The sequence below is a fragment of the Balaenoptera acutorostrata genome, chromosome 11 (assembly GCF_949987535.1).
Source record: "Balaenoptera acutorostrata chromosome 11, mBalAcu1.1, whole genome shotgun sequence".
Classification (NCBI taxonomy): Eukaryota; Metazoa; Chordata; class Mammalia; order Artiodactyla; family Balaenopteridae; genus Balaenoptera; species Balaenoptera acutorostrata.
In genome coordinates, this window is record NC_080074.1 from 27253139 (window position 1) to 27278464 (window position 25326).

Consider the following 25326-nt stretch of genomic DNA (forward strand, 5'->3'; position numbering starts at 1 on the left):
AGGTAGTAAAGGCATCTGAGCCATCTGAAGGGCTATTATAAGGGTGAGTAGTGATTTGATAAATTCATTCTGTTAAAAAAAGAGATTGAGTTCCCTCAGATAAAAACTGTGATATAAATCCTTACTTGATATTAATACCCTGACAGAGGAGAAAATTAGAAAGTAGTGATACCAAAAGGGTCCTAAATTAGAAATTGGTCTTCATTCACAGAAAAAACAGAGGAGCTGGCTATGGTTTTAGGACCCATAAGCAGCAGCAGGTCCAGAGTGAGAGACAAATTCTCTTTCCCCTTGCAGCCTGAAGGTGAAAAAAGTAACAGACTTTTTTTTCTATGTTCCACACACCTTTTCTAAATACTTTATTTATGTAACTCATTTATTCATCACAAAACCTTGTGAGGAAACTGAGGCACAGAGAGGTCAAGTAACTTGACTAAGGTTCTGGATTTTGAGCTCAGGCAGCCCAGTTCCAGAGTCCATGCTGATAATATTAGGGAACCATTGACTGAAACCACCTGCCCTGGCCAAGCAGTATAATAACTGCTTGCATTAGTTATCTCACAACAGGAGGTGCCGATAAGGAACAAAGAACTGACAAGCTAGGGCCAGCTGGAAGAATTCGGGAGGGGCCAAAAGGAGGGAGGGGATGCCAGCCCATAATATGTCCTGCCAACCTCCCAGAAACCCTCGCACTGGAGACCATCTTGACTGAGAGATGTGCACGCCTCCAGGAATTGGACCAAACGTGCGCACAAGCAAGATGATTGGCCAGAGACAACCCAGAAAGCTAACCCCATTACCATAAAACCTGAGGCTGCGAGCCACGTGACACAGCAGTGCTCCTGGGTTCCCTTATTCTGCTGTTCTCTGCCCAGGCGCCCCTTCCCAATAAAGTCTTTTGCTTTGTCAGTACATGTGTCTCCTCAGATAACTGATTTCCGAGTTTTAGACAACAGCCCACTCTTGGGCCCTGGAAGTGGTCCCCTTTCAATAACAATAATAGTATTGGAATTTTAGGTACTTCTATATCTACAAAATGTGAGCAATTAAAAAAGCCAAAAGATGGATGGAGAGATGAGTGATTATAAGGAAAACTATTGCTAAAGGATAATTTTCAAAATAAGGTACAATTGTGACTTTCATCCAAATAAAAAACAAGTGTCTAAGATTTTATTTAACTCCTTAATCAATGAAGGAACCAGGAAGGTATTATAACCTCTTTTTCAAATATACCACATATATATGGACTGCTAAGGAATTTGGGAAACGAATTTATAATGTAAAGAGCAGAATGGGGCAATATCCAGAGAGAGTAACATCCGTTGCATTCCAGTGGACAAAACTAGCATTTCTATGACAAGAATTATTTACATTACTGTCTATTCTCTACAAGTTAACTTCTGTCTCTGCAGGGTTGTAAACAGCCTAGTCAAAGACAAACAAAGGCATGCACATTTAAGGAACCTGATGGTCATTGACGCTCCACATAAAAGACAGCCAGTAATGCCTTCTTCCCATTTCAAAATCTCCCACATTTTTCTCTCCAATATTTCTCATCTTTGTAGGTATGTAGCTGAGTAAGTCTTAGGGTTTTTTTGCCTCTGTGAGCAGGGATCTGGGAAAAAAGAGTTGGGATCCTTATCCCTTCTGTTATCTAACTAAAAAGGTCATTTCTAACATATGGTCCTTTTTGATAAACATTTAAAAAATACCTCGGGACTTCCCTGGTGGCACAGTGGTTAAGAATCTGCCTGCCAATGCAGGGGACTTGGGTTCGATCCCTGGTCCAGGAAGATCCCACATGCTGCGGAGCAACTAAGCCCGTCCACCACAACTACTGAGCCTGTGCTCTAGAGCCCACGAGCCACAAATACTGAGCCTGCACACCACAACTACTCAAGCCCGTGCACCCTACAGCCCGCATGCTGCAACGACTGAGCCCACATGCTGCAACTACTGAAGCCCGCGCGCCTACAGTCCATGCTCCACAACAAGAGAAGCCACCGCAATGAGAAGGCCGCACACCACAATGAAGAGTAGCCCCCGCTCGCCACAACTAGAGAAAGCCTGCCGCAGCAGTGAAGACCCAATGCAGCTCAAAATAAATAAATAGCTCATATTCTGCGTTAATATCATTTAAGGTTTCAAATCAAATGTCTTCACCAAAAACAAACTCAACAATGCTCTGCACTCAATCCTGATATACCCCGTACGTCATACCTTCCTCCTCTACATTAAAAAACATGGGTGTAGAAAGGTGGACTTTGGAGGAAAAAATTGAGGACATGACAGCTATTTTTGAATACCTTCAATCTGTTCTTTTTGGAAAAGAGAACGGATTTCTTTTGGAGTTCCAGAGAATAACATTAACCAAGAGGTGGAAATTACAAGGATGCAGATTTTTGCTCAACACAAGAAATGCAATTTTGCCTCTAGAGATGTTTTCACCAAAGCACTGGGCTGCCTTTTAACATAATGACATCCCCATCACTTGAGTGGCCAGCAGAGGATGTGCATCTTCTGTTAGAGATGCCCATAGACCCTTAGAGGGACAAGATGGACTCTGTCTTGGGAACCAAGCTTCCAAGCAGCAGCTCTCAAGCTTTAGCATGCGTAAGAATCGTAGGAGAGCTTGGGGAACACCCAGATACTTGCTACCTACCCCACCCTTCACTTCCAAAGATTCAGATTTAATTGGTTTGGGGTGGGACCTGGGATTCTGCATTTCTAAGGAGCTCCCAGGTGGTGCTGATGCAGCCCTCCTAGGACTGTACCTTGGGTGGGCATTCTTTAGAGGGCCCTGTGCAGACCCTCTCCCTTTCGCACTCATCCTTACAGGGTACAGCGTCTATGGGTTGAGAGGCTGTGCCCATCAAGAGCCTAGAGTCCTTCTTTTCTAGACCACTCTTAGGGCACTTCCTAGAATTCCCTGACCAAAGACTTCCAGCTTCCTGCCTGGACCTGCATAGGCTTCTGCTCTTGAATCAGCAGCCTGATGAGTCTCTGTTAGTTTGTTTTTAATTTAACTCAGAGATGGATATGGGGTGTGTGAGGGTTGAATTGTTGAAGTTCTAAACCCTGGTATCTGTGAATCTGACCTTATTTGGAAATAGGGTCTTTGCAGATATAATCTTGTTAAGATGTAGAGTTAAGATGAGGTCATTAGGGTCAGCCCTAATCCATTATGACTGGTGCCCTTATAAGAAGAGGGACATTTAGACACAGACACATACAGAGAGGAGGATGCTGCAGGAAGACACAGAGACGCAGGGAGAACAGCAGGTGATGACAGAGGCAGAGTTTGGAGGGATGCAGCTGGAATGCAGAGGACCGATGGCGTGGCCAAGGAATGCAGAGGACTGATGGCCATCACCAGAAGCTGGAAGAGGCAAGGGAGGAGTCTCCCCTAGAGCCTTCGGAGGGTGCTAAGTGCATGGCTCTGCTGACACTTTGATTTTGGAATTCCAGCCTCCAGAACTGTGAGACAATAAGTTTCTGCTGTTTTTAAGCCACCTGGTTGGGTACTTAGGTACAGCAGACACCGGAAACGAATACAGGGATTCTGGCTCCACAGGGCAGTTTCTCTGAAAAGCAGAGCTGGTTGGCTACAGAGCAGAAGCCCTTTAGGAGAGGACAAGGGAGGGAGTGAGGAAGGGTTGTTTCACTCTCAAAAATGTGATGAATGAGAAGACAGAGACTAGAAGAAGTGAGTGAGAACTGTGGTTGAGAGGAGTTTGGATTTGTCTTGAGGTGGAGGAGAAATGCAGGTTAAAAGTGGATGAGAAGGTCAGGGAAAAAAGGGAAATCAGGTCCATGACAGGAGGAAACAGAAACAGCAGCTAGTTATCCTGTACTGAGGCTGACATTGCCATTAGGTTTCCTTAGTTAATGGGGATGACACATACATGCACACACATGCACATGTGCGTGCACACACGCACACAGCAACGACAACACACCTTCTCCACTGTTTCCTTTATGGTCCCAGGTTTATAATCACACAAGCATCTAAATACTTCTTAGGACCAGACCAAAAGACCAAGCATCAGATGTCTCACTGAAACTGTGCTTGTTGATTGTGTTGTACAGGATCCGTCATTCTCTCCCATGGAAAGGTCGTTGGGTGGAGTGGTTAGGCGCATCAGGAATTAACTTCTAAGTGAATAGTTATCTGGCTTGTGTTTTTCCCATTTTCTAATAGCCCATAAACCCTTCTGTCCCTGTGCTCTGGACATGTCATCACAGAAACAGTGATAGACACAACTCCCCAGGGGCTGCAATTCCAACTTCCTTTCAAATCCAGAAAATTCCACTCTGGGCTCCTTAGGCCCCTAGATTCTTACAAAAGTCCAGTGGGAGCCAAGGAGTTGGGGTTGCTTACAAGGAAATGTCTGGCTTGCTAGTCATAGTTTGGGCAATAGTTTTGTGGTAAAGGGTAAAAAAAAGAAATAGAAGGAGCCTGAGTGTCCTCTTCTCTCCCTGTTTCTTGCACCAAATAGAAGAGACAAGTGGAGTGTGACCTTAAGTGGTTTTCATGGATGTGATTCTTTCCAGGACTCTATAGATGGAATGGAGTAGAATTCATGGGGAAAGCCCCCGGGGCCAAATGAGGAGCAGGCAGGGAAGGGATGTGGTAGAGACAATTCTTTGGGAAGGGCTGGAGAAGGCAAGATGTCTGGGGCTGAGTCTTGGGGTGATTCTTTTTCTTGAGTCTACTCATATCAACCTACAAGTCTCAAGAATAAAATTCCTACCCAAAGCACCAACCTTTTAGGATGACACTTGGCTTCTCAAATGCTTTCTCTCCAAGTAGGGGGAGAAATAGAGTTTTAGAAGAATCTTGGTGAGAGGGTGAAACCTATATTTCAAATCTCTCTCTTGCCCTGGAGTGGATACTAAATCTCCATTAATTGGGGACCCTTCCCCATTGCCTAGGTTGTGTCTAAGTTTGGAGGGTGGAGAGAGTGGGAGTGGCCTTTATATGTGCAAAGGGAGGCTGTCCTTCCTCTCCATCTGTCTATACTGGCATCCACTAATATTCCCTCCTTTCCATGTGGCCTCCTATCAAGAGTCTACTTAGATGGCCACCTGTCTGTCTTTCTAGGCACCATACTCAGCTGTGTCTTTGGTGCTCATAGGCAAGGCTTGGTGCCAGGGAACTCTGCCAGGCTTGCCCTCTGTTTGCCCCCTCCTCCCAGCCCTGGAAGCCAGGTGCAGGTCTCTCCGTTCTCTGATCCCCCAAACCCACCTGTGGTTTCTATTATTCTTCTCCCCAGGACTGGGATGGGGACAGTGAGTGAGGAAGCGGAGCCCCTTCTCAGCAACACAGATATCTTAGGTCTCACACTTTCCCTGCATCCTTCCTGTGCCTCAGTCTGCAGAACCTTTATCTAGTCTAGGGTGGGGAAAACGGATTGGGACCTAGCATATGTCCTTTAAAAACTACATGGTATTAAATATATGCTCTGAGTCCTTCAAGATTTTGGTCCAAATTCTTAAAGCCAGGATTTTGATGACTTTGTTTTCCTGTTTCAGTCTCACAATCCTTCCCTGAAGCAGTATATAGAACATTTTTTTCTGGAGGCTGGATGAGAGGAAGGTTCTGGAGGTAACAGGAAGTCTGTAGCACAATACATCATCGAATTACAATGTCATACTAGGATGCCATAAAGTGTAGACTTCTCCTAGAAGCAGTGTGGGAGGCAGTGATACGTCTGAGGATGGATTCGAGGGGAGCAAGTCTGGATGCAGGTGTCTCCATTCAGGACCATGGAAGAAGTCTAGGCAAGAGATGATTATGCCCTGACTTAAACTGTGGGACTGAAGAGGAAACAGGTTTTTAGATGTACAGGACCTAGTGTCTACAAGATTTGGTGACTCTTTATATGTGGAAAGGAAGGCAGTGGGTGGAATCTAGGGTGACTCTCAAGTTTATGACTTAGAAGACCAGCTATAAAGAAGATCACCAACCAAAACAAGGAATGTAAGAAGGAGAACAGGCTTGGGTGGGACGCTCTGCCAAAAAGAGGCTAATTCATGCAGTGGAAACAGCATGGTCTCTCTATTGCTGCGTGACACGTCACCACAGATTTAGTGGCTTAAAACAACACACACTTATTATTTCAAAGTTTTTGTAGGTCAGGAATCTGCATATGGCTTAGCTGGATTCTCTAATTTAGGGTCTCTCACAAGGCTGCAATGAAGGTATTGAACAGGACTGAGGTCTCATTTGAAGGCTCAACTGGGGAAGGATCACCTTCCAATCCCACTTACATAGCTGTTGGCAGTATTCAGCTCCTTTAGGGCTCTTGGACAGAGGTTTCCCTTAGTTTTTGCCAAGTAGGTTTACCCAATCTGGCCACTTGCTTCGTCAAAGCTAGCAAGGGAAAGCCAAGAGAGTCTGCTAGTAGGGTGAAAGTGACCATCTCTCATAAACTAAACTGGCAGCAACATTCTATCACAACAGCAACATTGCCATATGCTATTCATTGCAAGCAAGGGACTAGGTCCAGTCCATGTTCAAGGGGAGGGAATTACACAAGGATGTGAATCCCAGGGTGTGGGGATTATTGAGGGCCATCCTAGAGCCTGCCTGCCACATTCAGACAGACCTAGAATTGAATTTTCCCTTTGCCACTCATTAGGTGGTAACTTTGAATAAGTTATTTGATTGCTCTAAACTTATTTCCTCATCTACAAAATAGGGATATTACTACCTATCTCACTGGATGGCTGGTAGGTTAAACAAGACAATGTATATAAAAAACCTAGGACACTCCCTTTCTCTCTGCCATGCTGCTTAACAACTTTCCAGATAATTCCTTCTTTGTCAGCCTGGGGCTCAGAGTAATGACTTGGCAGTGAGTTAGACTTGCCCCTACGCTGATGGAAAGCATGAATGAGAAGTAAACCCTAGTAATCATGTCACTGGGATTTGGGGATGGGTGTTACTACAGCAAAATCTAGCCTATCTTGCCAATACATCCTCCCAAATGGGTCTACATATTATTGATGTATTGTCAATTCCTTTACCTTGAATGGTGTACTGCATTTCCAGCTGGTTTTCACATTGTTTTTCACATTGGCTTCATTTCTTAATACTGTCATTTGGTGCCACAGAAACAAAACAGATCTCTTTCTGTGTTATTGTTTGCCTAAAGGCCCAATTTTAGTTGTGGCAAGAGAGGATGTCTCAGACAAGGGCTGTCATTTCCCAGCCTTTGAGGGATCCTGCTCCAGCAGGCTGAGTAATTTGTTAGAGCCTAAAGGGATGGGGAGGAGATGAGGTGTCACCAGCAACAGGAAAACACGCTCACATGCTTTCTTCCTGTGTGTCTGGCAAGATTTTTAATTGTTTCTAAAGAAATCAGCCGACTGATATTAACCATATGGAACTGTTAAAACACGGGGTAACAGAATAATAGAGTGGGATCGTGTTTCTTTAGTTGTCTGTAAAAGGGCATGTAATTTGTAAACCAAAAATGGTGCCTAAGGCAACAATCACAGCAAGGTTCTTCATCTGAAATTCCTCTCAAATTTTTCCCAGAACGATTCCAAATGGATGGCACTCTTTAAAATACTTCATTTTAATGGCACTCCTTAAAGGACCATTGCACTTGCAAGTTTTTTTTTTTTATAAACCTAATCATCTGCTTAATCCTATTGATTATGGGTCCCTCCTCTCCTCCCACACTTCATATAATATGCAGCATTTTCTTTCGTACTAGTGCCCCAGGGGTCCCTATTTGGTCACCATTTCAGGAGCTGTGTCATGTACCTGCTCTGGGCAGCATTACAGGAATTCTGGGTGTTGCTTTATAAATTTTCCAGAAGGTATGCTTTTAGCTTAGGTTTTATAAACACCTAATTTAGGGGTAAGGATTAAAATCACATAATGGCAGGAAATACATGTTGTTAAGTAATGGTTAAACAAAATATGCTGTATGAAACAGACAGTAAATGACAGATGGCTTTAGAGGCAGTATGATTTTGGCACTAATGACCAATCCCTTTCTGAATTACAGTGCGGACAGATTCTCTCCAGGAGGGTCTGGAGTGAGGTTTCAGTCTTGTTCTTACTCCAGAAGCTCTTCTTTTATGGTCCTGCGGTATATTTCTCTGACCCTTGTTATGCATTTTTCATCCTCCAGTGGTCCAAGTCTGACGTCCTGAGAAGCCAGATGGGCACGTGTTTGGATCAAGGCTGCTGAACTTACTACAGTGGGCTTTCTGTCTGTCCGTCTGTCTCTGTTTCTCTCTGTAATGGCTCAGAGTTTAGGTTTTAATACAGCAGAGACTTAGAGACTTTAAATCTCAAGGACTAACCCAGATCTTCTACTGTTTGGCTCTTTCTATTCCTACTGCATGAATCAGCGGGGATCCTGAAATTATGGCAACATACTCTTTCAAATGCAAACATACTCTGCACTAGGGCTTGTCCCACTTCACTGTACTTAATAGTCACCAGAGGGAGGTGCTTGTTAAAAAACACAGATTTCCAGATTCCACTTCTGACTACTGAATCAGAATATGGGAGAGTGGGGTTCAGAACTCTACTTTTTAAAGCAAACTTCTGAGATGATTCTGACATCTATAGGTCAGACAATTCCCTCCATGAAAAACACTACTTATAAGATGCCCTCCCCTGCGATGTGAAGATTCTAGAGGATTTCTCAACTTTGATTGGGGAATGAATATATCCTAGTCTGAGTGACATCTGAACATCTCTCCTTCATTACTCAAAAGGCTTTTTTTCTTAGACGATTTTCTTGCTCTAACTTTCAAACGTATTTCACTAAGTTCTTGCTGCTTAATTGGGTGATGTGTCCACTTAACCCAAGCAACAGTGACAACACTAACGCTTGCAAGGCTGGGATATGGAAGAGCAATGAACCCATCATGTTTGTCATAACTGACAAGTGTCTGGGAGAGTCTACTTTTTAAAGATATTTCTTTATTTGTTTCTAAAGATATTTCCAAATAAATGCCCAACAAGATCATAACCTCATTAAAGGCAGTAAAAAAAAACCAAAAAAACTCCTGTACCTCCATTATAGAATTATTAACCTCCATTATCTGTAATATGGTGGTAATTTGAAACTCCTTCCACTACAACACACTTGGAAAAGTTGAATAAAATATAATCAATGTATTCTCAAATGCAAAGGTGAGAATGAAAAGAAGTAAGAGAAATCCTTGGGGGCCTGAAACAAAGAAGTTGAAAACCCAAGCTCAGAAAGTATTTGCCAATTTCAGAACCAAGAAACATGGTTTCAGTGGCTCTGTGGGGACAAAAACAAGATCCTAGCCTTGCAAAAGTCAGGGGTGGTTCTGAGAATGCTGTATAAATCTGGGACCCTTACAGGTACACATTTCATGAAAGAGTGGGCTAGAAAACATTTGCTCCACAAGCGAGATGAGAAATAAAAGTGTCTGTCTTGGCCAAGGTTCTGAGTGAGTAAAAACATCCCCTCAGAAGTAGTGACCATATATACCTGTTAGCACATGGGTTTGGATTCACATGTATACCACATTGTCCTGGAAATTCCAAAGCAGGAAATTAATATAAAGTGACACACAGCTTTATCATATTCCCAGACTTTTAGCAGAGGAGAAAAAAATTTTTCCTGGAGGGATAAACTTTCAGTCCAAGATTCAGAGGATTCCTATAGATAAAACTCAGTTAACTTGTGCTCACAATCCAAAGTTGCAAACATGTATATAAGTAAGCTACTATTGGCAGAAACAACAATAGAAGGAGGACCACACACCTTCTCCAAGAACTTCAGGAAATGAAATTATCCAACGCAGGATATAAAAATTAGTTATATTTAAAATATTTCAAGCAAAATAAAAAGGAATTGAAAGCACAAGAAAGCAACTAACACTATAAAAAAAGACTAGGAAAAAAACAAATAGAATTTCTAGAAGAGAAAAACAAAATGGCTAAAATTAAACTCTCAATGGATGAGTTAATAGATTAAATACAGCTGGAATGAGAATTAGTAATATAGAATATAGGTCCTTTTAAAGATATATAAAAGCACCAAGTAAGGAATATGAATGGAGTAATATTTTTTTATTGTTGTTCTCTGCTGAATCCCAGTACCTAAAACAATGGCTGGCAAATAATATTTGCTCAAATCATGTGGAATGAATAGCAGTTAGGCCAAGGATCTAGGAGTGCTTGTCCTACTAACTCTACTTCCACCCACAAATTCTTGATGAAACTATATCAAGAAGGAGAAATGTGCTAATTAGGCAAATGATAATTAAAGTACTACTTCACTTTTGGCAGGAACAGTTGCTGATACTCCAGCTACAGAGCCCTGATCAAAGCTGGGCTGAGCAACCTTTTTTAGTATGAAAGCTAATATTTCTTTTCTATTTCCTTAAACCCGAACCCTAATTTTGGGTTATGATGTAGGAAACGGAGTACATACACAATGAAATAGAAAGAATAAAAGACAGTGATCAAGATCAGTCTGCTTATGACATGGGATAATAACAACAGCAACTAGCATTTATAAGACACATACTATGTGCCAGGTGCTAGAATAAGCACCGTCCATGAATAATGTCTTAGCATATTAACAACACCAGTTAACATTTATTGAGCACTTACTATGTACCCGGCGCTATGTGTTAGATGATGCATATATATCATCATGCTTAACCTTCCCCACAATCCTATGAGGTAGATAGGGAGAACTGTTAACTCTCCAGATGAATTAACTAAGTTTAGAGAGTTAACTTTAAGTAACTTCTCTAAAACCCCAGCAACTGAGTAATTAAACCTAGATTTATCACTGGTCTGTATGATACCAAAGCCCATGCAGTTAATCATTAGATCATCAGTGATTTATTTTGGATTCTTACATATGAGCCTTTGTAACTTTGATATTCTGGAGTCCATGGTGATGGGTATTATTGTGACCTGTAACACATTGTTTTCCCTTTAGATTTCTGTGTAGCCACTTGTTTTAGCTTCATGAGCTCTGGGCTTTGAGTTAGAAGATGCTATGTCTAGATTTGTATTGGACCTTAGGATTTTTTAGCCAGCTACCTTTTCCTAGAATATGTCAAAAACATCTGATTTTATTTCATGCAAAAAATAGGTATTTTCTAGGATATTTCTTAGGCCAAGTTTAACTGTTAACTGCACTTTCTCCCCTACCTTCCAACTGTTCTCCATTCCACAGCTAGAGCTTCTGTTTATTTCCTTAGCTTCTTTGTGATCTTCTATACACCCTTCCTGTTTGGGTTCTGTGTAAATAAAGTAAATTTACATCATACCAGGACACAAGGTATTTGTGATAGTATTAGAGCTTTTAAATAATTAAGTATTTCAGAAATACAAGAAAACAGAAAGTCATATAATAAACACATGTATAATCCATAAATGGCTTAATAATTTATATTGTGTTAGATCTGATGAGATATGGTAGCAAGAGTGCAATAAATATTTGTTGAATATTTACCAGCTGGTGGCATCTTTAGGATGATGCCTATCTACTTTTGTCTTTTGCAGCTCCATGACAGCCTTTAACCAATCATTTGTTTGGCCCTGTAAGACAATTTTCCAATCTATCCTTATAAAAGTTCCTTGCATGTTTAGGTCATCTAACAGTGGGCAAATGTGTCTCCAGGGACGACTGCCCCTTTCTCATTCTTGGCTGTTTTGTTTCATCCAAGCTGGGTGGCATCTACACACACACACACACACACACACACACACACACACACACACGGTCCTTGTCTCCCACAGCTCCTGACTAATGTGATAAATAAATAAATAAATAAATAAATAAATGTGTGTGTATATATTTTTTTTAATTGTGGTAAAATATACATTTTAACCACTTTAAGTGTATAGTTCAGTGGTATCAAGTACATTCACATTATTGTACAACCATTACTGTCTCCAGAGCTTGGTCTGATCCATATTTTACAATTAGTTAGTGAGCAGCAGGGGCCTTTACCACACAGAAGACAACATTTTATCAACCGCTTTAGCTGAGGCTTAGAAGTGAGTGTACATTTGGATTTCTTGGAGGCTGCTACAAATTTGTGACCCTGGGAGAAGAGGCTTTTGCACCAAATCTTAAAATTCTTGAGAGAAAGCAAATTATAGGAATTAACAGCTGGTACATAGCTTAAAAGATTTTGTAAGTGAAACCCCATAATGTTCAGCAGTTTTGTTAATCTCGCAAATGATAGAGATGGACAGGGCAAAATGACCTAGATAGGAATGTAAAGAACTAGAGAAGAGCTCTATGGTGATAGGTGACAGGACAGCACTCTCAGATTTTGTACACTCAGTGTAAGACCAGGTATATGAGCCCAGAAAAGAAATTTAGGATATATGTCAAATATGAGAACTGCCAACACTTTTAAATGAGAAGACAATTCGGGTTGTACTAAAGTGTTTCCTTGCTTTTGGCCCTGTTCCAAGAGGCTAGCTGTTAATGCCCTGGTGCTCGGTGTGGCATCACACGTGACCATGCTTACCATCCTCAAAGAGGACGATGTCATCTGTCACTTCTCAAGGGCAGCCATCTAGGTTTTGGAGCTCAGGTGATGGTCACAAAGTATATTTCTTTTTTTAATAAATATGCTTTTTGCAATGGTTACACTCTTTGGTTGCAAAAGAAATATAGTTGAAATTGAAGGAAGTTGCAAAACCATTAACTCATGTGGAATGAATGAATAATCACACCCTTGAAAATCCTGATTTGTTTTTCAAAATCACTTTGTTTCGGATGAACTCACTCTACCGAAGCTCTAGGAGCAAGAGGCCCAGCTGTCACCGATATATTGCAACAGCAGTTGGCATGGTCTCTAGAGTTTTTAGCTTGGGAGTGGCAGATTATCTCTGTGTTACGGATATGGTGGTTCTGTAAGTTATCATTCAAACTTGGACACTTTTGAAAGCTAAAGAGGGCACTGTTAATAATTATGTGGGGATAGCAGTCATAAGATGGATTGTCCTGGGGAAAGCACGATGCCCAAGTATACAGGAAAAGTATTTGGTCGCGTGTTCAATTACAGCTCATATCTATTTAATGACATGTGCAGTGAATGCTGTGAGAACCGTCAGTTAGGCATCAAGGTAAGACATCCATGTACACATTTGTCATTAGTGTCACTCCTAAGCCCTTGCACTGAAGAATAACCTTCCATCAGTATGCTGAGCTGCTGAATGCTGTAGCCAAGGAGGTCGGATCTGAGGATCCAGGTCTGCAGGGGTTAGATCTGAGAACACCCAAAATAAGTGACTGCTATTAAACAGAACCTCACCATCCAGCCTCACAGCAGGGCAATTCTGGTCAATGTCTCAGTGATATCATAAATTGCTATATGTCACGGACTTTTAGTGACCCGTCTCCATAGCCAAACCCCAGGACTATAAATCTTCTGTTGCTGAGGATCAACTGGGTCTGCCAAAGATAGTCTGGGAATTTTAGTGCTCAAAACCAGTGATTCATACGGGAAATGTAACATGTGACAACAGAAAATCATTTCATACTGCCAGCAATTACTGAGAGTCTGCTGCTGGTGGTACACAGTATGGTACTCTCAAGTCAAACTGCCTGAGTTCAAATCCTGGCTCTGCCATTTACCAGCTCTGTTTCCTTGGGTAAGCTACTTAACTTCTCTATACCACGGTTTCCCTCACACGTACACTAAGGTTAATACCTGTATGAGACGAGGTACCTAAAGCACTTAGTGCAGTGTCAGGTCCATGGTGGATACCTGATGAACGCCAGTGCTCATGTTGATGGTTTTGTGCTGGACTGGAGGCACAGAGATGGAGAACACTTGGTTCTCATTCTTACCTGCATCTAGTCTACCTCAGCCAGACCAGGTCCCCAGGGGGGCTTGGCACCTCACATCCTCCCAGAGACCCACTTTGGTCCCAAATTCAATGACAGCAAACACTGAGCTTTGTATACCTTGTTAGCTACCCATACTCCCCAGCCTTTCCCATCTCTCCCTTATTTTTATTAATAGAATGTATTTATAGAACAGTTTTAGATTGACAGAAAATTGAGCAGAGAGTACAGAGAGTTGCCAGCAGGCACACAGTTTCCCTATTATTAACATCTTACATTAGTGTGGTACATTTGTTACAATGGATGAATGAATATCAATAAATTATTATTGACTAAAGTCTATAGTTCCCTCAGATTTCCTTAATTGTTACCTAACATACTTTTTCTGTCCCAGAACGCCGCATTACATTCAGTCATTATGTCCTCTTAGGCTCCTCATGGCTGTGACAATTTTTCAGACTTTCCCTGTTTTTGATGACCTTGATGGTTTTGAGGAGTACTGGTTAGTCATATTATGGGATACCCCACTACTGGGGTTTTTTCTGATGTTTTCCTCATGATTAGCCTAGCGTTATAAGTTTTGGGGGAATAAGATCACAGAGGTTAGAGCCATTTTCATCATATCATATCAATGGTACATACTGTTAATGTGATTTATGACTGTTGATGCTGACCTTGATTACCGGCCTTGAAGTAGAGTTTATCCGGTTTCTCCACTATAAGATCACTCTTTTGCCCCCCCTTCCTTTCCATACTGCACTTTTTGGAAGGAAGTCACTATATACAACCCACACTTCAGGAATGGGGCTCCCCCCCTTTTTCAAGGGCACAAGACACAATACCTTCTACTGTATGTATATATGTTTATTAAAATTTGGATATTCTGTGATTGTGAGCAAGAGGTGGCAAGGAAAGAAGTTATTATCTCAGTGGAAGGCTGAGCTCCCAGCCTGAGGACAAATGCTCAGATGGAGATGGGCTGGTTTTCTCCAGTAGTGGTCAAAGCAGTCAAATGAGGTAAAACAATAGGATGAGAGGAAGTTAGAGAAGTGAACGGTGTCTGTGGTGGGAAATATCTGACAGAGGGACTTTAAATAAATAGAGTATTCCTCTTCTATATGATTTTAAATCCCTTCTTAAACTAAGGCCAGTGGTAATTCTTTGAGTTCCAATCTAATTGTTATGCAGTCACTATTTAAGGGGATATTTTAAAAGCTGTCAGTTTGATTGAAGAGGATTAGAAAAGAAGAAGCAGGAACACATTTTAAAAGAACTCATTTAGCTGCTTCCTAATTAATCAGTCTGTTTTCTGAGATCAAACTGCTGTATAATTACTAGAGGAAAATTACTCTTAAAGAAAGGCCCTGAACTATAGGAAAACTTGATTTTCTCACTGGTACTCAGAAGACTTAACCTGCTTAACAGGGATGAACAATTGCATTAACAGAGTGATTTCCCATCACCCAGTTATTAAGGGTTAATCCTATATTAGAACTACTTCTTTATAGGGAGTGTTGATGAGGGAAGAGGAAAAACCATCAGGCTGACAGTCACTGAATCCAAAATCCTGAGACATCTACCAGACTAGACATTCTCATTACATTAATATTTTTCTCCCCATTGTGAGCACTGCACTCAAGGTCCCAGGTAGTTTTCATAGTATGTTTCAAGATAAAATCTCCCATATGATAAATGTCAAATTTTATTTAACAAGCAAGGAAGACAGCATCTGGAAGCAAGTCTGCAGGCAGATCTTTAACTTCCAGGAATACTGTTGAAGATTTAATGTTTCTATAGCAACATTTTGTTGTGGCATAAACTAAGTTTGAAGAATGCTACAGGGTTTGCTTCTGTAATGTGTTTCTTTTATCTCTGTACCATCTATTACAAAGAGTCTCAAGATTTTATATATTATATATATGCCTGTTTTAATTGTATTTTCTAACATTATTCTCATGTGAAAACTCACATAACAATAGAAACTCAATTCTTTCAAATGATTTTGTGAAAAAGAACTGCGTAAAGAAAGAACTATTCCCCATTCAAAGCTGTAAATTTCTATGTGAGGCATTTTATTTCTCCAATAGTAATATGCTTCCATCATAGGAAAATTGACTGTCTAAGTTTGAAAGAAAAATGAGGACATCATTAAAACTATTAGTAAGGCTGGAAACAACGCACTAATTTTTAACCTAATGGTGCTCAGAGAGTGGCATGAAGGTTCTTGATTATCCAGTCTTTGATGATGAATTCAGGTCTCTTTAGTCCATTTTAATGGCTGAGATTGGTTTGCTTCAGAAGAAAAAAGATTTGAGATATGAAAAAATTTCCCATCTACAAGTTCCTGAGACCTTTTTTGTTTTGTAACCCTGACTGTTAAGTTGCCTGCAGTTTCATTTTTATTTAAAATTAGTTTTCGGCAGGTGGAACTGAAAATTACTGTCAGGAAAGAATGGTTTCCAGGGGAGTTAGAATTAGCACACATTTTATGTTTTTACTGTACACATACACTTCTTCCACTTCTTATGAGCTGAAGTCATAATCTTTCCATTGTGATGTCACAATCATTGCACGATAACTAACAAAAGGTTTAAATCCTAGTGATTCAGAAGCCAAAAATTGGACTATTGCCCTGTGGATTCTCATTTTATGAAAGCAAGAATGAAAGAAACATAAGATATAAAATTTCATATGCAGATTTTCCCTCCTTAGAAATTATATGTTGAAATGAACCTGCCCCTAAGGTGAGTATTTAAAATTTTTTCTTTGATATAGTAGAGGAGGTTTAACTATCATTACTAAATAAGTTACAGGCTATTCATTAGGCTAAGTGAATTGTCCAAAGGTCAGGACGACTATGTCCCAAACCTTACTCACAACTAAATGATGAATTTTGGCAAGGATTCTCAGTTGGGGATCAGGAAGGTTAGAGAATGCATGTTGTATGGGTTTAAATACTTTGAATGTGATTTTCTTTTTAAGTATTATAATTCAATGCCAATCTAATACAGGTTTAATGTAGTCCCTAATGTTTCCATTTACAAAAGGAACACAGTTTACATGTGGCTTCATCAAAGAGGCAGGAGGGTGCTTCATCTTTGGAACATTCCAGGTGATTCCATCCAATGCCTGAGAACATGTTGTGGTGTGATTTTGGGGAAATAGCAGGTGCCAAGAAATGTCACTTAATCATGTGTAAATATCTGAAATTCTACTCTTAGAGTATATGGAGAGACTGCAGTAGTATAGAGAAGACAGTACAAACTTTGGAAACAAAACTCAATTCATAATCCAGAACCCATCACTGACCAGCAGTAGAACTTTGGGCAACCTTGACCTCATCTATAAACTGGAGATAATGATACCTGTGGAATCACTATCCTGGGTCTACTTTCTGGTCACTCCCACTCCCCCTGTCCCTTGTTGCAATTCACTATAGAGGCTGGAAGACCTGAAGTTCTTGCTCTCTCATCTCCTTTGCAGACAGGGGTAGCCGTTGACCCAGTTCTGGCCAATTAGAGGTAAATGGAAACCTGTTGGGGGCTTCTGAGAGAACTCTTGCTTCCTTGTAAAGGGGCCAGGCCTGAAAAGAGAGCTCACTGGTATTACCTCTTTTCTTTCTTCTCTCTGAAACCTGGGGCTTCATTAGCCATCTTGCATTATGAAGAAACATGAATAAGGATGAAAAGCCAATTTGCTAGGTATAGCAGAATGGAAAAGTAGAAAGACTCTGGGAGTCTTTGATGGCATCATAGAACTGATGAAATGCCAACTTCTACATTTATTGTAATGTGAGAGAATTAACTGTCTTTGAGGTTTAAACTACCATCAGTGAGATACTCTGATTCTTGTAGCTGAAAGTATTCCTAACTGCCCATCTCACAAACATGTTATAATGATTAAATGAAATGATAAAACCTTAGCACAGGACCTGGTTCACAGTAGGCAGAGAATGCATGTTAGCCCCTTTCTCTACCCAATGCTTTCCATGTGTCTTCAAGTACAAAGACACATTAACAGAATAACTCATTAAATTGTTCACACTAATTTATTAATGTTGTTAGCTGCTTTCTTCTTCAGGAGGGGATATAAAAGGCCTTATAGGCTACATCGAGGTTGTGTAGAAAATAGGGAGCACTGAGGGATTTTTAAGTGAGGTTACCATATGGTGAGATGCGCTTTTTAGATAAATCAACCCAGAGGTTTTGTGGGATATATTTGGGGTGGGATGGGGCTGGCAGCAGGGAGAAGGAAGGAAAGTCTTGCACATTTATAATGATCTGCTATAGACATGAAGGTAAAATGGGGACAGCAACAGCAGAGATGGAGAAGATGGAAGGTAAATTTTATTTAGAAGGTATAATCAGGATTTGGTGTTTAATTGGATATGGATGAGAGGAGCAGGTAGGGGTTAAGGATTAATCCTATGTGTCTAGCTTTAGCATCTACATGCAGTAGGGTAGTGGTACAAATAATTGAGAAAAATATAGTCATTATTGATTTAGAGAAATGTTAACAAGTTCAAGCATATTGAGCTAGTTGTATCCATAAGGCATGTTGAATATCTGAGCCCGAAGCTTCAGGAAAATGTGGAAGCCTTCAGTTTAAAAGTAGTCGTAGCTTAAATCATGAGAGTATATGAGATTAGCCATAAAGAAAATATGTAAGTTTAATTTTAGTGTGTCTGAAGATAAAAAGTGAGACTAATAAAACGGATGTTAATAAACTACCAAGAATTTAATGCAAATGGAAGTGTGGCCAAGATAATGGAGTGGGAAGATCCTGAGCTCACCTCCTCCCACGAGCACACCAAAATTACAACTATTTACAGAGCAACTACCTATGAGAATGACCTGAAGACTAGCAGAAAAGATTTTCCACAACTAAAGGTATAAAGAAGGAACCACAATAAGCTGGGTAGAAGGGGTGGAGACACGGTATAGTCAAGACCCATATCCTGGGTAGGCAACCCACAAATGGAAGGATAATCACAACTGCACAAGTTTCCCCGAGGAGCAAGGGGTCTGAGCCCCACATCAGGCTCCCCAGATTGGGGGTCCTGCACCGATAAGCCCCCAAAACATCTGGCTTTGAAGGCCAGCAGGGCTTGTATATGGGAGAGCCAGAGGGCTGTAGGAAACAAAGACTCTGCTCTTCAAGGGTGTGCACAAAATCTCACATGCTCTGAGTACCAGAGTAGAGGCAGTAATTTGAAAGAAGTCTGGGTCAGAATCACTTGCTTAACTTGGATAACCTCCCGGAGAGGCAGGAGGCAACTGGGATTCTCCCTGGGGATATAGACACTGGTGGCAGCTATTTGGGGGAGCTCAATCTACTATGAGGACAATGGTGCTGGCAAGTGCTTTTTGTAGTCCTACCTCTAGCCTATCAGCATTGAGGGCTTATGTGCCCACCAGCAGGCTGGCGCTAGCTCTGTCCCCCTTGGGCCAGGCAGCCAGCAGCCCCAGGACCTGACCCAGCCTACCAGCAGGCCAGCGGCCACCACGTGAGACTGGGCCTGGTAGCCAACCAGGCTGGGGTAGCCCCATTTACCAGTGTGTCCACAGTAGTCAGCGCCACCAAAACAGAAGGGCCCACAAAGCCAACGTAGGGAGCACGCCTGGAGCATACAACTCTGGTGACCAGAGGGGAATGTGCTGTGGGGCCCCATAAGTGTCTCCTACATAAGACCACTTCTCCAAGACTGGGAAATGTAACTGACCTACCTAATACATAGAAATAAACACAGAGAATTAGATAAAATGAGGAGACAGGGACTATGCTCTGAAAAAAGGAATAAGACAAAACCCCAGAAGAACTAAGCAAAGTGGAGATAAGCAATCTACATGATAAAGAGTTCAAGGTAATGATCATAAAGATGCTTAATGAATTTGGGAGAAGAAAGATGATTAACAGAGATAGAAAATATAAAAAAGGACTAAACAGAGCCAAAGAATACAATAACTGATATAAAAAATACACTAGAAGGAATCAATAATAGATTAGATGATACACAGGAAAGAATCAGCAAACTGGAAGAAAGAGTAGTGAAAAGCACCCTAGCTGAACAGAAAAAAGAATTTTTAAAAATGAGTATAGTTTAAGAGACCTCTGGGACAACTTCATGCATACTAACATTTTCATTATAGGGGTCCCAGAAGGAGAAGAGAGAGAGAAAGGAGGAGAGAACTTATTAAAAGACATAATAGCTGAAAACTTCCCTAATCTGGGAAAGGAAACACACATCCAGGTCCAGAAAGCACAGAGAGTATCAAACAAGATGAACTCAAAGAGGGTCCATACCAAGACACATTATAATTAAAATGGCAAAAGTTAAAGAGAGAGTCTTAAAAGCAGCAAGAGAAAAACAACTAGCAATGTACAAGGAAACTCCCATAAGACTATTAGCTGATATTTCAGCAGAAGAATTGCAGACCAGAAAATAGTGGCACAATACATTCAAAGTGATGAAAGAAAAAAACCCTCAACCATGAATACTCTACCCAGAAGGGCTATCATTCAGATTTGAGGGCAAAACCGAGTTTTACAGACAAGTAAAAATTAAGAGTTCAGCACCCCTAAACTGGCTTTACAATAAATGTTAAAGGGACTTCCTTAAGGAGAAAAAAAAAGGACTACAACTAGAAATAGAAAAATTATGAAAGGAAAATTCTCATCGGTAAAGGCAAAAATACAGTAAAGGTAGTAGATCAACCACTTATAAAGCTAGTAGGAAGGTTAAAAGACAAAAGGAGTAAAATCATCTATATTTACAATAAGTAGTTAAGGGATACACAAAATAAAAAGATGTAAAATATAATGTCAAAAACATTAAAACTGGAGTGGGAGAGTAAAAATGCAAGGTTCTTAGAATGTGTTTGAACTTAAGAGAGCATCAACTTAAAATAATCATATATATATGTATATATGTGTTGTTATACATGAACCTCATAGTAACCATAAAGCAAAAATCTATAATAGATATACACACCCAAAAAAAAATCTATAATAGATATACACACCAAACATAACGTGAAAGATAGTCATCAAATCACAAGGGAAGGGAGCAAAAGAAGAAGAAAGGAAGAAAGAAGAACTACAAGACTACCCAGAAAATAATGAACAAAATGTCAATAAGTACACACCTATCAATAATTACTTGGACTGGAAAGCTACTTATGGGGAGCAGAGATGAGGTCTCATCAAGAACTTCCCCTTTAGGGTATTATGGGATTATACGAAATCATGTGTGTGAAACTTTTGAAAATTGTAAAGCACTGTAGAATTTAAAGAATCTTTCATTCAATAAAAAAAATTTTAAAAAAAGAACTCCTTTACCCAGGATTTGAGGTCCTTGCAGCATTTCCTGGGTGGGATTTCGGAATTGCTATGGATCAGTGACCAATGTATCTTCCCACCTTTCAATGGGAGTGTGAATAGAGGTTGTCCCATGTCTGTTTTCTACCACTGTATGTTGGGAGTATTGAGGGTGTATACGCATATATACGGAGAGAGAGAGGATAGATTTTTTTGGTAGTTTTTAGGCTTCAAGATCAAGAGGAGCCCCATCCAAATATGATGTAGGAACTACTACAAAATCTTGAATAGACTTGACACTCATAATTAGATGGGACTTTTGGGGGAAGAATGGGTATGTTTATTTTGTGAATGAAAGGGAGGAAAGAAAATATTTTTGACCTGGGGGTAGACATGGTAGATTGTATTATTATTTCCAGTTATTTGCTGCTCTCCCTGTTTGGGGTATTCTTTTCTATGACATTGACATTAAGCCTCGTCTTGTGATTTGCTGTGGCCCATGAATGTGAGTAGAAATGATGTATGTCACTTCTGAGCAGAAGCATTAAGAACCATTTCATGGAATGGCCATTGATGTTTTCTTTTTATTACAGAATGACACATCCCACATAGATATTCTCTCTTTAGTTTAGATCCCCCTGCAAAAAAAAAAAAAAAAAAAAAAAAAAAGACTCATGGAACAGAACCACAACCTATTAGCAGCCAATGTGTTATGTGAGCTAAAAATAAACTTGTGTTGCTATGAAGCCCTGATATTTTAGAGTTGTTCTGTTATTGCAGAATAATTAATTAATAATATGGGGCTAATACGTTTGTATTTATATGGTTAAAGCTGTTTCCATTAAAATCAAAAACAAGACAGGTATGCCTACTATCATCATTATTATTTAATACTGTCTGGAGAGTTTAGTAAATGCAATAAACACAAAATTCACTATATAAATATGGAAAAAGAGGTGAAATTTTTTGCTGATAATATCATTTCATACCTGCTATCACTAAGAAACTCTAATGAAAAAACAAGTAGAGGTAATAAAATAATTCGATAAACTGGGTGGATACAAAATAAAGATATAAAATTATTAGCATTTTCTGTATGAGCAACACCCATATAAAAATGGAAATGAGGAAAATATTCCTCTCATAATAGTGACAAAAATCATAAAATAGATAGGTATAAATTATACAAGAAACAGGATTTATATAAAAATAAATAAAATCCTACTGGAGGGCAAAAATCTGATCTGAATGAATAGAAATCTATACTATCCTCTTGGAAAGGAATACCTATTATTATAAAAAAATCTGTTCTCCTGAACAGATATAAATTTGGTGCAACTCCAATAGAATCCCAACGTTATTTTTAATTGGATAAAATGCTCTTAAATTGATGAATAAAGAATGGTGGTATTAAAACACTAAATTAAAACTACTTAAAAGCCATTATAATAAAAAAAATACAGTAGTAGCATAGGACTGTACCAAAAAATCAGTAAAACATAATAGAGAACTCAGAATTAGATATGTGTGTGTGTATTTCATGGTGGAGAAATTTAATTAATAGTCTCATCACAATTGGTTATACTCCTACAAGAAAATTAATTTGAGGCCCCTGGTTTACATTAATTCCAAAAATAAATTCCTGATGTATTAAAGAGTAGAAAGTAAAAATAAATGATAACAATTTTAGGAAAAAAATGAGTACCTTCAGTACTCCTAGGCACTGGAGAAATCTTTCTAAGGCAAGAATATGTGAAGTACATATACACACATAAATATTGCTGACACACACACACACATCAAATTTGGGGTATTTGTAGTGCAAGAGATATAAAATCAAAGTCACTAGGCAAACAATCTAGGGGAAATAGTTTAAATTCAAATGCTAGATAAAAAATTACTACCTATGCTATACAGAAAGCTCACAATTTAATAAGATAAAGACAATCAACCAGTAGCAAAACTGGGGTTGGGGATATGAAGAGGCAATTGACAGAAAAGCAAGAATGTTAACATGTTCAACCTTCCCGCAATAGAGAGAGAAATGAAAATTTAAATTACCATGAGGCTACCCATCAGAGTGGCAAACAAAAGTGTAATAGCACCTATTATTAGCAGAGATGGGAGGCAAGGCAGGGCACTCTCACACATCACTGGTGGAAATGAGAAAAGGCAATTCATGATCTCTGTTAAAAATTTAAATGCATATACAATTCAATCCAGCAATCCCACTCCTGGGATTCTATAGAATAGAAATAAATGCTCTAGTATTTAAGTACACATATTCGAGGATGATTATTGCAGAATTATTTTTAATAATAAAAAGCTGATAGAAAATCAAAAGTCCATTAATAAAAAAATTGCTGAATGAATTGTAATAATCCTTACAGTAGAATATTATGCAAGAATTAAAAATTAATGATCTATATACTACTTGACCTGGGGAAATTTCCATTATATGCTGTTAAGATACAGAGAATTATATACCACCAACCCCTTTCAAAATGCCCTCTTAAACCTTACGTGAATATTATATGCATGTGTGCATTTGTAAAAATATAACTATGTGTACATAATACATAAAGAATTATGGGAAAGGATGGTAACTGAGATGTTAATAGTTTTTCTCTCAGAAAGGTAGATTTCAGGTGACTTTTAGTTTTTTCCTCAAGGTACTGTTTGATTTTTTTTATTGTTGTTTTTGGCAATGAATATGTTCAATTTATATGAGAAGGAAAACACAATAGACTTTTCTTCATTGTGGGGAGGAAGAAATTGGACAAATGCTTAAAGTTCTATGCCCAAATAGGGAAACCTCATTTATTATTTATAAACAGTAAAAACCTGTAAAAAATATGTCTTAAATTAGGATTGGGTTAAATAAATTATGATCCATCAATGAATATACTGCAACGTAGCCATCTAAAATTATAATGACATGTAAAATATTCACATTTTATTGTTAATGGAAAAGCAAAACTATTAAAAAGCACCTATAGTGTACCATGTGGGAGGAAAATACATTTTATGTGTATATGTCTACTTATATGTACATCTATAAATATATATTTACACTTAAAAATTATATATAAACATTTTGAAGGAGGTATACCAAAACATATTAACAAGGTTTATCCTTTGGTGCCAGGCTTTTATTTTCTTATCTCTATTTTCCAGTTTTCCCTATTATATCATGTGTGCTTATGTCAACCAAGAAAGTGCTGAACTTTGCTTTTCTCTTCCCATTGTCCTTCCCTAATTTGAGTTGGTCATTCCTCAGTCCTGAAGAGGAAGAGGAGTTACCCACAGAATGGAACATTGCTGGAGAGCTTTCTGACTCTCAGTTCTAGAATTTTTGGTTGTCCTGGAACTCAGATCTCATTAGAGAGATAGAATGTATTCCTTATTTTCATTTCCCCCCTTGTTGTTAAACTTTCAAGGCACACAGGAAAATGTGATGTCAATTTTATTTGCTTTCATCATGGCTGCATGCCACTGAGATTAATATTTTCCTTGGTTATTCCCTCCTCCTACCCTCAGGCCATTTTCCATGCACCTTAATGAACTGGTGTATTCCTTCCTACAGGGTCTGTTTATGAACTAGATGAGGACAGTCTTTGCCACTTCGAAGTTGTAGCTTGTTTTAACCCACCTGACCAGGTTTCACCTGATCTGACTCTAACTTAACTTCTGGCCATTTCAAAAAATGAAACCCATTCTCAAAGGATGAAGTTTGGTCACCTCCAAAGAAATCCCCCAAAATGTGCTGTAGGCTCTAAAGGAGCTTACAAATGAGGAGTTCCAGAAATGCTTTTGAGGAATGTCCATGAAGGAACATAGGTCTCCTCCGAGCTCAGCTCCTCAGGTTGGAACAGCTTGCCCTTTATCCCTTAAGAACCCAGAGATTTAGCCAAAGTTTTCTCCTGCCTGCTGCCAACTTCTACCTGGATTTCTCACAAGACTTAAGTAATACAGTCATTTCTCAATTTACTCAATAATTAGGTTCCTATATGTGCAAACTTTTAAATGCTTATCTAAGAAACAACTTTCTCTTAAATAAAAAGGGATATGTTCTAGAAGTTAATTATTTTCTTGTTTCATATTAATAGGAAAAATAAATAGTTAATGGAAAAAGGTTAATTGTGTAATAGTAACCAAAAAGAAGTCACCTGAC

The 25326-nt window shown here is 39.4% G+C and overlaps 1 protein-coding gene across 1 annotated transcript in view; it reads right to left on the reverse strand.

The window, feature by feature from the left end:
* Window positions 1-25326, reverse strand: part of PLXNC1 (plexin C1) — a 305776-nt gene that overhangs the window by 231233 nt on the left and 49217 nt on the right. Inside the window, exon 2 of the mRNA XM_057556153.1 lies at window positions 11177-11265. Coding sequence (XP_057412136.1) covers window positions 11177-11194 — 18 coding nt within the window. The 5' untranslated portion in view covers window positions 11195-11265. The remainder of the gene's footprint in view (window positions 1-11176; window positions 11266-25326) is intronic.